The sequence below is a fragment of the Scaptodrosophila lebanonensis genome, unplaced genomic scaffold, assembly GCF_003285725.1.
Source record: "Scaptodrosophila lebanonensis strain 11010-0011.00,11010-0021.00 unplaced genomic scaffold, SlebRS2 tig00000092-arrow-pilon, whole genome shotgun sequence".
Classification (NCBI taxonomy): Eukaryota; Metazoa; Arthropoda; class Insecta; order Diptera; family Drosophilidae; genus Scaptodrosophila; species Scaptodrosophila lebanonensis.
In genome coordinates this window covers 3,949,604-3,964,550 of record NW_022060566.1, presented here as the reverse complement: position 1 = coordinate 3,964,550, position 14,947 = coordinate 3,949,604, and the positions used below count along the sequence as shown (strand labels likewise).

General features: G+C 40.7%; 1 protein-coding gene across 2 annotated transcripts; it reads right to left on the bottom strand.

The window, feature by feature from the left end:
• Positions 1–282: 282 nt before the first annotated feature.
• Positions 283–14,856, bottom strand: LOC115627070 (actin-histidine N-methyltransferase). Of its 2 annotated transcripts, XR_003995644.1 has the most exons (4): positions 13,848–14,761; positions 1,936–2,208; positions 708–1,478; positions 283–631 (listed from the first exon to the last, which is right to left on the bottom strand). XR_003995644.1 is itself a non-coding variant. In XM_030522618.1 (3 exons), exons 1-3 carry the CDS (start codon positions 14,759–14,761, stop codon positions 923–925), a joined length of 1,743 nt encoding a protein of 580 aa, XP_030378478.1. In that variant the 5' UTR covers positions 14,762–14,856; the 3' UTR covers positions 283–922. The 2 variants fall into 2 exon arrangements, 1 of the variants encoding a protein (XP_030378478.1); XM_030522618.1 differs by having other exon boundaries at positions 283–1,478; positions 13,848–14,856.
• Positions 14,857–14,947: the final 91 nt, after the last annotated feature.

Below are 14,947 nucleotides of genomic sequence, written 5' to 3'. Positions count from 1 at the left end.
ATTTCTGTCGTCAAACTGATTAACAATATATGTAATTTCTTTACGGGGTCGATTATGCACAGGGTACGAAAAATAAAATACGATATTGTTAAATAAAAAAAACTATTAAAACATTTAACTAATGCCAAATACTTAAACATGAAATAACTTTTCCATTAAAGTCAACCGTTTAAATTTATTTAGCATATTAAATTCTTAAATCATAGGAAGAATTCCGTCTGTTTTGAGTTTTCAGTTCTACCACCACATTGAAGAGAAAAAACAAATTACGAAAAAGAGGAATATTTCTCGCATATAACTTTTCATTTATTAGATTTAAAACAAACATTAAACAAATATAAATAATGAGTTCTAAATTAAAAAGCGTACAATTTTTGTACATTCTGTATGTCTGTATTAATTATGCTTTTCGATTTCTGCATTTCAACTGCAATTGCCAAATTCAAAGAGACGAGTATTAATTGCATATTTTCATAATGATTTAATATATTTATTTATGTATATTTATGCTCGTTTGTGTGTCATTTAAATACATGTTGAAATGTATGAACAGTTCCTACGCCCGATTTAATTCAAAAATGAATGAGCCAAAATAAATTACGATTAAATATTAGCACGCACGTTCAAAATACTACAAAAAAAAATAGTTGTATATTAATAATAATAAATTGTATTTTGTTATATTATAAAACACTTTTCACGCTTACTTTCTATGTGACTAAGAGGCAGAGCTCGAGACTTCCTAATGCGGAATAACTCCGCATAAATGGCCACTTAAGAATTGGTTGGTTTGTTGTTGTTGTTGCTGGGACTGGGGCTGATGTGTTATATAATTATCATGACAATTTAATGCTGACCATCTGCTGACCAATTTAATTTCCACACACTCCACTCCAAGCCACACCATCCAGCCCGGAGCAGCCTATACCTTGCAACGTTCCTGGGCGTACTGCAGGGCTTCGGCCAGTATCTGCTTTTCCAGTCGGCGATACTGCAACAGCATCAAATCAATCTCAAGCTCAGTCCTCTGGGGCAGGCCTCCACCCTCCACCTGCTCGTTGCATTCCACTTGCAGTGCCTGCAGCTTTTCCGCCGCACCACCATCGGGCAGACTTGCCTCGAGTGCGCCCTGTGTGGCCTCAAACACGCCCAGCAATAGTTTGAGCCGCTGATACAGATACTGCCAGGTGCGTGTCTCGTGATCCGTCTCGAGGGCGCAATCAATGTGCAGCAAATCTACAGTTCGCTCCGGATCGCTGTGCCAGTGTTCCAATTGGGCGGCACTCATATTAAATACCCGCACAAAGGCCAACAGCTCTCCGGATATGTAATCGGGTGCCGGCAGGACGCGCAGCTCCGCTTTCCGCTCAATATTGAGGCGAGCCAGCAGACTGGCTCGCTGCTCAGCCAGCGGATCCGTTGGGCTCAGGCCCAGCTTGATGTTGACATAATCTTTGCGATTGTCGGGATCCAAGAATCTGCGTATCGGAAAAAATGATACGATAAATTATACGAAACAATCTATGGTCCACGAGCAAAATAATAGTATAACTACTTGTATTTCTAAGTATTATGCCTCAGGCAACAATTTCAGATTCAAATTCAAAACTGCCCTAAAATGCTTTCGAAATGAAGAGCAAAAGAATAAATCGAGTTTTAAAAACCTACTGCATTTCTATGAATTCCGTTCAATGTTATTTTAAAGAGTGTACTGAAATGCACAACTTTTTTCACAGAAAGTGCAGCACTTCTTGTAAAAAAAAAAATTGAAAAACTAACCAAAAAAGGAAAGCTTTTCAGCTTCTGTACATATTTTTCGACTGGCTGTACGTTTTATCGAATATAATATGTAATTTATAATTTTCGAATGACTATCAGATTTAAAAAGGTAACTTTAATTTAAGGACGATGCGAGTTCAAATTTCTTGGACCTACCCATTATGCACAAGCATATCGGCGTTGCAGCGATCCCCGTAGTAGATGAAGAACTGCTCGCCCGCCTTGTACGCCTCCTGGGCGGCACATTCCATTTGCTGAGCCGCACTGCCATAGAAGGAGGTAATCTTGCCGGGCTTGTGATTGGCCATATCCCAGAACGGTATGAGCGCAGAGATTGGCGAGTCCTTCAAATCGTCGGCGTTCGCCTCGGGGGGAAAATATTCGCGCGGCACCAAATTTTGACGCGTCATGACCGTCGACACGGCCCAACTGAAAAAAAAAAAAAACAATTAACAAACAAGTAAAAAAGCTAAAGTCGGGTGTCCCGACTTTGAAATACTCTGTACATATGTTTACAATAATTATAGAAAATAAAAAAAATTAAGAAAAAAAAAAAATAAAATTTGATCGATTTTACCTCTCTCGGTATTCGAACTCACGTAAAGGGTGTATAATTGCACATTTACATAGCAATTGCGTCTGTGTGAGTGTATGTATGCCTATGCGTATCTATTCGTGTCTGTGTAAGCATTTTCGCAGTCAACCAAACAGCAACATCAACAACAGCCGCGGGCAGCGCTTGAGCAGCGCTGCAGCAGCGCTGCATCAGCAAATATATTTATGGCTATAACTTCTTGTTAAATCGGTCTATCATAATGAAATTTGGCATACGGACACATAATAACTAACTGGGGGTATTTCCAAAATTTTAGTTCGAAATTCCAAGAATTACGGGAGTTACGATTTGCGGGGTAGAGGGGGGAGGGAGGGGAATTCCAAAATATACATTTTCTGCGTATTCACATAAGGCATCTGGGACTAAAATTTGGTGTTCCTAGGTCTTATAGTCTCCGAGATATAGGCGATTATACGAATGGAAAATCGGGAAAACCCCCATAGGGGGGAAGTGGGGGGGAAAATCAAAAAAATAAAACAAACTCGTATAGAATACACACATAACGCATCTTCGTGCAAAATTTGGTGTCTCTATCTCTTATAGTCTCTGAGATCCAGGTGTTCATACGGACGGACAGACGGACAGACGGACAGACGGACAGACGGACAGACGGACAGACAGACAGACAGGGCTAGATCGACTCGTCTCGTCATGCTGATCAAGAATATATATACTTTGTGGGGTCTGCCACGCCTCCTTCTGCCTGTTACATTTTTCAGCTCCCGCAAACCTAATATACTCTTGTACATTTCATGTACAGAGTATAAAAATAAACGGAAATTACAAAAAAGGGAAGGCAAAAAGAATTAGGCGGCGTGCAAAACAAACCAAACAACGAAGTGCAACAAAGCACACGAAAGTGTGTTGCCTCAAAGGTTTCGCCTTCAATTATACAAAAGTGCTAACAATTTTGTTGGGCTGCGATTTTTTTTGTTTTTGATGGGGAGAAACCAAAAACCAAAAACCAGAAACCACTAACCACTGACCACTACAGCCAAAAAATTAAGAGCTGGCCGTTTGTGATTTAAATTTATATTCATTTTCATTTTGTTGTTCACCTCAAAGGAAAGTTTTTCATTTAATTGTGCATAAATTTTGCAATTTAATTATGAAAGCAGCAACTTGTTTGAAGTGGTTGCGAGCCAGCCCGACAAATGGGCTGATGGCTAGAAAGGGAAAGGACCGATTCCATCATCATCCTGACTTTGTTAGAAACAAACTACGTCGGCAATAACAACAAACGTGCTTTTTGTGCTCTAGTTTTCCCCTTTTTTTTTTGCTATCTTATGCAAAACTCGCACAAACTATACATTAATGAGACAATGGGCTACTGCTTTATACTATAGTATTTGCTTTACTGAAAAAAACACTTTGAGAATCTGCCAATGCCATAGAAACTGTTCAAAAAAAAGTTAAGTGCAATCAAAACTATGTACAAAGGTAGAGCGGGTGGAGGTTTGAAAAGATGATGTAGTTACAATTTTTTTTTTTACCATCAACAACGACTGTTTAAAATAATCGGTCAATCGTAGAGGTAACTTGGATCTCAAGCGATCCAAAAGGCTGACAATATCTGGACTTGAGACTAAATTTCCTTTGCAATACTAACTTGCTCTTTTTTTTGGAATCAAGTTTTGTTATTGTAGGTCTTATACGAGCCGATATCTTTGCGTTCATACAGACGGACAGAAGAATCAACATCATGAATTAACTTTTGTAGGGCTTTTCTTTTAAAACGAATTGAAAACTGTCTTGAGTTCAACTTAACGAACTAAGCTATATTTTAGAATGTTGCCAACGACACAAAATTAATATCAGGAATATTGTGAATGCTTTCGACTCGAAAATTATATCAGAAATGTTGTTATTTGCAGTCACTGGCTCTTGTCTCTATTTAAATAGAGATTCATTACAATTTAGGAAGCTGCTAAAGGGAGCAATACTTTTTCAGATTAAATTAAATAACAAATATGCTTAGATATGTTTATGTTAATAAATTCCAATGTTTTATAGCAAAGCTTGTTGTAGCACAAATGCTAAGCGAATAATAGAGCCTGCTAAGCTTTCCAATTTCTACCTCGCAAGCTTCAATTGAAGCCATTCTTTATGAGGTATTTTTTAGGAATAGAATACTTAAACGATTGTAATGATGCGAATAAAACTTTTTATTAATTTCGTGTATTGAAGCCTTAGGCCTATTGTAATGTCCATTTAAGCAACTTTTACCCTTTTTTAAAATACAGTTATCTTGTATGTCACTCATAAGCTGACAATATATACATATGTATATATATAATTTGTATATAATATTTATATACATATATTCTTAAGCAGAGAGACGAGTCGCTTTAGACATAACCGTCTGTATGAACATGTATGAAAACAATCTGGGATAGATGGCCAAAAAAAAACTTTAAGTTATGGGCGTGTTAAATGCTTCTAGAAAAAAACCTATTATATTTCTAATAAGACCACTTTGGCGTCGAACCATGCTGCCGGCACTTTGTGTTCACCTAATTAATTTTCAATTAAGCGCAAACTAGTTGCCATACGGTTATAATAAAATTGCTGGCAGCCAGACAGCAGACCAGACCAGACCAGGCCAGGCCAACGAGGCAGTTAGCCAACCAGGCCGCCAGTCTGCCAGTCCGCTACCCATCCCTGTAGACAGAAACCACAATATTGAAGGCTTCTAGGTTTTTTGCTTCCCTTCACATCGTAATCAGACTAATGCAAATAATCATATGCATTTAGCCTTTGTGTTCATTGCTCGGCCCGAGAGTCTGCGGTAAGTTCATCAGCAAGTCCATAAATGAAATGTGAAATATGGGATGTGGGATGTGGGATGTGAGCTCTGAAATCTGAAATGTGAAATGTGTGATGGGAGAGGCAGAGTGGGGAATGCGGTCTCATAGCCATTGGAGTGCTTACATAAGGAGAGCAACCAATTCAATGCACTTTGCTGCATAAAGTCGCTGGGCGTTTATAATTAAAAGCTGCCGTTTCCTTTCATTCCCAACAACTTATGCAGGAGACAAAGTTTTTGGTCTGCATTGTTCTTCTTTCGCCTTCCTTTCAACGCACATTAATCTTGCAGACATATATACGAGTATATATATTTACAAGTATATGTATTATATTATTTGAACTAAGCATTCACATTGTCGGTTTTTGGCCATAGGCGAGGAATAACGAGCAAATGCAGTAAATTAGCTGTGGAAACCTGTACACACTTTCAAATTTGTTTCTGCGTAAATAATTAGCCCTGGCCCGAGCCAGAGCCCGAGCCCTTGCCTTGCCTTGCAAACCAACAGCAGCACAAAACAATAATTTCGCTAATGACAAAACTAAATTGTTGACCAAAAACTTTTTGGCCAACAACACGACAATACAAAACAGCACAAAAGAAACAATTTTACGACAAACTCTTGGCCAAAAACTCATTACGTTAAGAACGCTTGGCCAAGGTAGTGGAGTGGATGACAATGCAATGCGAAAGCAGGGGGAAGGTGCAGAGGGATTACAGAAAAGATCTGACAACTGCAGGCGTCCAGGAAGGCGGAAAAGACAAGTAAGCAAGGCAACAAATCAACAAGAAGCTCTCCTCCCAAAAAAGTTAGGCGACGGTTTTAGATTTAAATAAGTACATGAGAGCTTATCAAATAGTTTCAGATCCATATGGCCTTTAAAGTGTGGAAAAAGTTGTGATTGAAATCAGAGAATTAAACAGAATTGCATTTTTTTATATTTTAGCATTATATTATTTTATTATTATAATAATCCAATTTATGCAGATTTAGGCCATAACATTATATTTTACATACCAAAGAGAATCGCATTTCGTTTCCGGCTAACGTGTCGGCAAAAGATTCCAATTTGGCACTAAGAGATTAAACAATATCGGAAAATATATACTTGGCAGACTGGAGTGGCAATCTACCCATGTGTATATATTTTTTCGAATGCACACTTATACTAGGATTTTTTTTTTGCTTTTCAAAAACGGCAATAAAGTGCTTTCACATTCGCTGAGATCATTTCTTAAATTATCCTTTTCGTCCGTCAGAACTATATGCTTATACACTTTTAGTTGTCCAAGTCGGTCCGAGACTACGTGTATAGTACATCCAGTTACACCGAAAATTTCTCGAACGGGAACGAAAAAGATCAAATAAAAAACAACCACGAAACGCCAAAAGGGATATGAATTTCATTTCACATTAAAATCGATTCGAAGAATAATTAAGACACTGTTTTTAAAGCCTTTTAAAACAGGTCAATGGCAGAGCCACTAAATGCTGAGATTTTCAGGTAGTAAAACGTTTACTCGAATATGTTTTTCAAAAAACATAGAATTTCTTTTCTTTTTTCTATCCACTGTTCAATCTGGTAATTGATTCTCTTTTCTTTATCCTCTTGCTGTTTCTCTACAGCTGCTCAAGACTGGCGTATCGCTTGTCGTAGACGATGGCAAGGATTCACAGTTTGGGGAAACAGGTCCACAGATTCGTCGCCATGGCAGCGGCTTTATTGGCGCACGCAAGCGCAAGCGACGCCCACCGCTGCCGCTGGGCACTATGGGCGCCAACGAGGAGGAGGACCAGCAGAGCAGCAACTACTGGCGCGGCTACGTCGAAGATGAGGGGAACAGCAACGGCGAGGGCAGTGGCATGGCGTTACGGAAAAGGAAGCAGCCACCGGTACGCGAGCCGATGGCTGCGCTGGAAAAGGAGCGCGATAAGCAGCGCCAGCGACAGGAACAAGCAGCAGCGGCAGCAGCAGCCACCGATGCCACAGCCCAGCAGAGCAATTACAACAAAGCATACCGCCGACCCTACGGACAAATGAAAAAGGACCAAGAGCCAGTGGCAGTGGCAGTGCCGGTGCCATCGCCTTCGCCCTCACCGGAAACTACAAAAACGGGCGTTGATTTAAAGAATATTTTGAAGAACTCGGGCGGGCTAAGTCTGAGCGAAATTTTGCAGCAGAAGAATCTCTCGCTAGATGATCTGCTTAAGGGGAAACAGAATGCGCTGCTGGCTCTGCAGACAACGGCCGGAGCGCCAGCCACTATTAGCGAGGCAAAGCAGCCATCAGCAACAACATCCACAGCCACATCCCAGGTTAAGCACACAGTGCGTCGCATTCCAGCTGCCTATTTGAGCAGCAGTAGCGAGGAGGAGAGCGCCATTGCGATAAAGGAGGAGAACAGCAGCAAGACACGCCTCAAGTTTCCCACCTTGCAGCGCTTGAAACTGTTTGGCAGCTCCTCGCGAGACGCCAACACCACCAGACGGGTGCTGAATCCCAGTCTGGCCACATCGGGCAGCACAACCACCACAATGATGACCACAACAGTATCGACCACAACCAGACTACCACTCTACAAAAAGCGCCAGCAGCTGCGATCAACGCTCAAGCCGCCGGCGTTATTTAAAACTACAACAACTACAACCACGGAGATTCCACAACAACCAGAAGCAGAGGAGGAGGAGGAGGAGGAGGAGGAAGTCCCTACAACGACAACGGTGTCAACAGCAACGACCACTTTGGACAACAATTTGGAATACAATACCGAATTGTTTGTGCCGACGCGCACCAGCTCGAGCTCGAGTCCAAATCAACGTTTTCGGCTGCGCAATAAGAATTACAACAAAAACAGTAACAACCATGGGAGCAACAACAAGCACATCAAAGGGAACGTTATAAGAAACATCGATAAAAATGCTGTAGAGAGCAACGAACATACAAATGATTCGGAAATTGTCTTCAGCACAGAGACAATGACGATAAATACAACAGATGGCGCCATTTCCAGTTCCATTCAAACCCAGTCTCGCAACAACACCAGCGAGGAGCAAAGCTACAGTGACGATGAGCTGGAGAATTTCTTCGATGAGGTTGAGAGCAACACACATCACACACGAGTGACGCCACCAGAGGTTAAGCCGTTGACGCCTATTGTGCCCATTGTGGACGATGTGGATGATCGAACCGATTTGCTTGAACTCATCGAGGATCGTCGTTCCGGCAATCGCCTGTTTAAGGTCCTCGAGCAACGTAACATGACGCTCGAAGAATTGATTGAGCATCGCAAACGTGGCTCAAGTCAACTGCATCTATCGACTATTATGGATGCGGATGAGCATTCGCGCTTCTTTCCCGGCCAGAAGGTTGTGCTGCAGGATAACATGGATATTGTGACGGCATTTGAAAACTTTCCGCACTTTAATCTGATGGATCTGAAAAGTGTGAAGCCAGACGAGATCAAGACGGATTCGCAGGGTTCCAGTTATTTCACATCGATCATCAATATCGAACCCAACGAGACCGATAACAACGATAGAGGTACAGCATTGCGGCTACGGCGTCAGCGACTGCGTCGACAGCGGCGGCTGCAGCAGCAACAGCGGCAGCAGCAGTGAGAGTTGCGCGCGTATTTGACGCGTGCTGAGCAGCTGTTGCCATTGGTCGTTATCTGTTATCGCTATCGATAGTTATTCTATAGCAATTTTTGAAGAAGCAGCAGCAGCAGCTCAGCACGCCAAATGCACACGTAAGTAATAACTGGGAATGGATGGATAGCTTGCAAGCGAGTGCTACGATAACAAATTATGTCCTTTCGATTAACAATTCTTAGACTTGAGTTCTTGATCTGCTATCGATTTTAGAAAACGCCTATCTATGCCGGTATCAATTGGCAAAATAAGAGCAAGCAATATCCTGCCAAGCCTGGTACAGAAAACGCCGCAGCTCGCTGCAACGCCGCACAGAAATACACGCACCCTAATTAAAATTCTCACATATCCTTTCGTTAAACACAAAACTTTCCTCATCCTTATCGTAACATTTAATTGTTTGTAATATATTCATGTGTGGAGTCGAGTATTCAATACAAACTAAAGATGACAAATTTTATGCGTTTCCGATTCAACTGAATTTCCAATTGGGGCAAGAAAGTTAAGATCGATGAAGCCCTATAGATGAGGACAGCCGACATTTTTTCCAACAGCATCTTTTTAAGTGGCTTTATTTTTATGCAAGTCTTTTTTTTTTACAGAATTATTATAGAAACTATTTTCTAAAAATGTTATTGTTTTACAAAATAATTGAAATAAAATAAGAATAGCCAAGTTTTAAAAGCTTAAACAAAAACGGTAATTGTAAATAAATGGAGTTAAGGAGGCATTATTGTAATTATTGATTTCTTATGCTTAAAAGCACCAAAAATGATCTGTATTATTATAGTGAAATAAATATTATGGATATTACAAGACGAATTGGAATCTTAACAAAATTGATTCGCGTATGACAATAATCTGGCAAACTTTATTGTTGATCTTAATGATTAATCATCATCTTCGTCGTCTTCTCCATGAACTTATTGATGTCTGTTCATTAACTAGGAATTGCATCATTAACAACAAAGTAATAAGAATGAAATCCAGTATCAATCTGATCGTATTAATATGATTACAATTACTTTAGAAACCCTCAAATTTATCTAAACTACAAAGTTTATATTATTGTTTGCGTAGGATCTGCTGACAGGGACCTTAGAATGCATCATCATCTTTTCCATTAACTTATCGGTACTAGTGCAATCTTTATTTATTTAACAGCAAATTTCAGCAGAAGATATACTTTATAGGCATGCCTGCCCCCGCCCCCCCCCCCCCCCCACTCCTTCTCGTCCATCCACACTACTAATTAGCTAAATTATCAAATCTGTTTATTATGTTTTGTTTAGGACCCGCCTACGCCCAATCATCATCTTCAGCGTCGTCCTCTTCTAGCCAACAACAGCAACAACGTTCAGAAAAGTCGCTCGGTTTCTTTCCATCATGGAAGACACTAGCACTCGCCTCACTGGCCACCGCCACAGCGACACGGAGTGCCAACGCCGATGACAAACGCAATGCCTATTTTGTGCCAGCACCGCACCTATTGCTCGACGGCATCGCCAGTTCACAGGAGCAGGAGGTGGAGCAGAGCGACGAGGCAAACAGCAGCATAGATGTGGGAAACCAAATGTATGGCAACAACAATGGGAGTGAGATTGGCGGCGGTAATCCCACCAGCACCAAGCAATCGAAAGTCCAAAACGAGAATGTTATCGATACCATTGAGAACGAGGTGGCACGAGCTCATGATCTCCTCGATCTGGAGCTATCGGGCCATGGCTTCAAGCGTAGTCCGGCTGCAACGGCCGCCTCCACGCTGTCGAAACAGCATCTGAGTAGCCTGTACGCCAGCATGCCAGCGGGCATACGATCTGCAATAGTCGCGAGTGCCGCCATCGTGTTGACCTCGCTGGCCACCTTCATGGTCATATTTGTGGTGTGCCGCCTGAAGCAGCACCGTCGACGAAAAACGAACTACACCAAGACCTACAATGCCATGAAGAGCAAGTTGCCACAATTAGTGCAGACGGCAAACGCCTCGCGTCGCTCGTCGCTCCACCAACACATGGAGGAGCTGGTGGTGGGCGGTGGCAGCAGCACAGAAGTGGGCGTGGCCAGCATTGCAACCGTCTCCTGTAGCACGCCGATGCATCAGTTGCAGCGCCAGAGCTCGATGCTGTTTACGCGACAGCTTAAATGTGAGGCCGGCTCGGCGACCAACACAACAAAGTCGGTGACGATGGCGACGGGAAAAGGCGCTGGCAGGAGCATGGATGGATGTGGTGGTGGTGGCGGTGTTGGTTGCGGTGCTAATAGTATTAATGGTGTTAGCGGTGGTGGCTGTGGCTTTTTCAGCAGCAACAGTGGCTCTACAACATCCCTAGCCCTCTCCTTGCGCAGCACACACAACAAGCTCAACACTATGGACCCCAATTCGCCCGAGGTACAGGATTATCTTTTTGATACGCTACGCAAATCGTTTGATAATTAATTATCGCTGTCATCGTAATCGATTAGAAGCGACTTGAGATGCAGAGCGTTGTTATTAGGCCAAGTTTTATATATACATATACCTAAATGCATAATTTTAATGACAATTAATTTTAATGAAATTAAAATTATATTAAAAGAAAGAAAACAAACAGCGGAAAAAAGGAAAAAATTAGTTTAAACTTTTTTTTACCGGTAGTTATCAGCAATGTTTCGGTATCAAAACTAATCCACCTGACTCACTGATTGCTTCATCTTCTTATTGGAAAGATTACTAAAAATAAAGATGCAAAGGAATGTGATTTCTTCTGAAACTTGGCTTCGAAAATTATTATAATTAAGACTAAGATCTAAACGGTTTCATGGTGAAATCATCAGTTGAACAGCACTTTGAGGACTTGGACTTCTCTCAAGAGAAGATTACTTTAGCTTCAAACAATTAGAAAATTAAAATCAACATTTGATTTTTTCAAAAAAAAATGATCAATATCAATGTAATTTTTTAATGGGTGAGAAACGTATCCGTTTTTTGGTGTAAAAATACAGATTATTTCTATTTTCATTATTATTTTGAGCTGAGGTCATATTTTTAATAATCTATGAATCATGTGGGTCAGCTTTGTAACATAAATCGAAAGCATCCGTAAATGTTTTCGAGAAGTAAATCAACAACCAAACAAAACATCGCTGATAAAACATTGAATAGGAATACACAAAAAAAAAAGCGAACAAGCTATAAAAGTTCACAACACATCCAAACGATATTTATGTAAAGTCTAAAGAATATTTCTTAATAAGCTACGAGTATGAACTATACCGGAAAAATTATGAACAACTGGATAACAACGAGCTGCCCAACACTGTACTCAAAGATGTGAATACTACTAAGCACTTCTACCCCATAACTATGGATAGATCAGATCTAACGTGAATGAACGTTATCGACGATATAGTAGGGGCAGTTGCCCATTTTTGTGAGAAGTTGAATTTCGAATTAAATTCGTTTCAAAGCATAGGCGACACTTTTGCACTGTAATGCACCTAAAGGATGTCTTAATTTTAGAGAACCACTGAAAGCATACGAAAAGGATATATTGCCAAATTAAAATGAAAAATTGTAAAGATGTAAGATGAAGTGTCCAAGCGGATCTAGTAGTATACAAAGGCCCAAATGGTGAACAAATATGCGAAATATTGGACTTAAAAACACGTTTCAGAGGACAATAACTATAAAGAGATCAATTTTAAAGAGAAACCAAAACAGTACTAGGATTTTAGTGCAAAAAGCAATTACTATTATTTCTTTGGCGGCAAACAAAAAAATGGAAAAGGGCGACGCATATAGCCGGGTGTGGGCGTACCGGTAGAAAAATCTGCACAAGAGCGGTTAAAAAAAGCACAAACTTAAAAAAAAAAAAAAAACAACTTAAACTACATATTTATTTATTTATGTACACTTAAGGCGCTGGCAGATTTTTTTTTTTAATTTTGGTAGGGCCATACTTACACTTATATACGAGTACATATATAAGTATCTAGATGACAACTATGTATATGTATGTGGCAGTGAAAGCATAACAAAATATTTATGTATAATACATATATATAAGCACAGACACTCAAATATACACATGTACGCATGTATTATGTAAATAAGTTTGACTTGTTTTGACTTGAAAATAAAATGTAGAAAAATTGTGGCAAAGATTTCAATAATTTGAGCATTAACTGGATAAGATTTATAAAAGAGAAAAATATTCGCTTTTTTATTTTTTTTATTTATTTATCATAATATTAACAAATATGGGAGGTCGGCATAGGTTCAAATATACTCGTACGATACGTTTTAATTTAAAATTGAAAGATAAGACAAAAAGGAGGTCTACAAGGAATAGAGAACTAAGATGACCTAAGAGGGTAGACGAATTTCAAATTATTCCAAATTAATCCACGGAGACCAAAATCTAGGACGTGCTTCGCGACCAACAAATCGAAAATTTGGCTTCTGAAACAACTAAATTACAACCTTTTCAACTTAAATATATTTTATGCAGTTTTTGTTTACCCTTAGCGTTGAATACACAAATTCGTTTAATGTAAAGATTACATTGTAAGCAATTAAATACGACACTAGTTGTTCTATTATTACTATACTACTATTACTATATCTATTGGAGCGAGCATAACTATTTTTTTTTTTGGCTGCTACATACGTGTACGTTTGGTTGCAGAGTATACAAATTGGGTATACAAACTTAGCTGCGCATTCTATTTTATGGAACAATGCCTATTGGGCAATTCGTTGTTGCAGCAGACATTTAAACATTATTGTTTGCTAAGCACTATTTATTTTGGTACTAACCATAAATAGCTAACAAGTTGCGAGAGTTTGTCTGTACTGAAGCCAAATGTGAAAACGACTTCATTTGAAGTTTGAAAACCAGCATTCCATCCGGAAAAGATTGGAATTACGAAAATGAGCACATACCCTAGCTGATTAGTATCTGCTGTGGCTCCCCCAAGTCAAATCTTACATACGTTTTGTTTACAATACTCACCGATACAGCTCGTAGCAGAGGCCATGCTGGGTGAAGAGCACACCCATTGATGCCATTACGCTCGAATCGTTCCGGATATGGGCGCACTTATACATTGAAGCGTATTGGCGAGCAATCACCCGGCACTGACGCAACGCAGCCGTGCAGGCTGATGTGCCGCGAAGTCGCTGCATTTGCTCGACGCTGAAGTATAAAACCGTATTGTAGCGTGCTGGGAGCACTTCAATATACGGGTGCCAACTGCTCTGGGTGCCCCGAACCTTTTCAATGACCAACGCATAGGCCAAATTAAAGTTCGTCAAGAGCGGAAAGTTGGAGAACAATTTGCGATCCGATTCGGGTAAATGTTCCTCGCTAAAAATCAGCTTTCGGGGCACAGTAAGCACCTGCTCGTTGGCCGCTATGTCTCGCTTGGCACGCAGACCCAACTGATAGCCGGGAAACACGGCTATTTCCACACAATCCGTTTGTATTCCACCCGCCTTTGCCCAATCACTGAAGGCCGCAACCTTGGCTAAGCGCATCTTTTCATTGGCATTGCTGGCGTCCATGCAGATGTGACGTTGCAACGGCTCCTCAATGGCCATAATGCGTTGCAATAATTGCTGCATATCCACATATTGCTTCCATTCCTCGTTGGCATTGCTGGGCACTGCATGGGCGAGCTCCAGAAGACGCAAAACCAGAGCGTTCAGTTCGTTACGTTGCTTGGTGTTGAAGGTCGGAAAGCGGGTTCCGTTTATGTTATTGTTGACGCTACTATTTTGTTGCTGATGATGATTGTTGTGGTTGCCGGTCGCATGCTTACCCTTAGCTGTTGTTGTTGTTGTCTCAGTAGCACTCGCTGATGGTAACGTTGCAGCCTGCTGTTTATTTTTGTGCTGCTGTTTATTGTTCCTTTTGTTTTTGCCCATTGCGCCGTGTTCAATAGCCTAATATGCCCGCCCCACACGTCTCTATTTGCCAATAAATGCACGAGTGCCGATTATTGAAAATGCCCGGTTAACAGACGCGTAGCGCAACAAAACAACTACCAAATAAGGCGTAATACAACACGTGCGTCCGTATGGCCGAACAGCTGTTGCACGATGGATGACAAA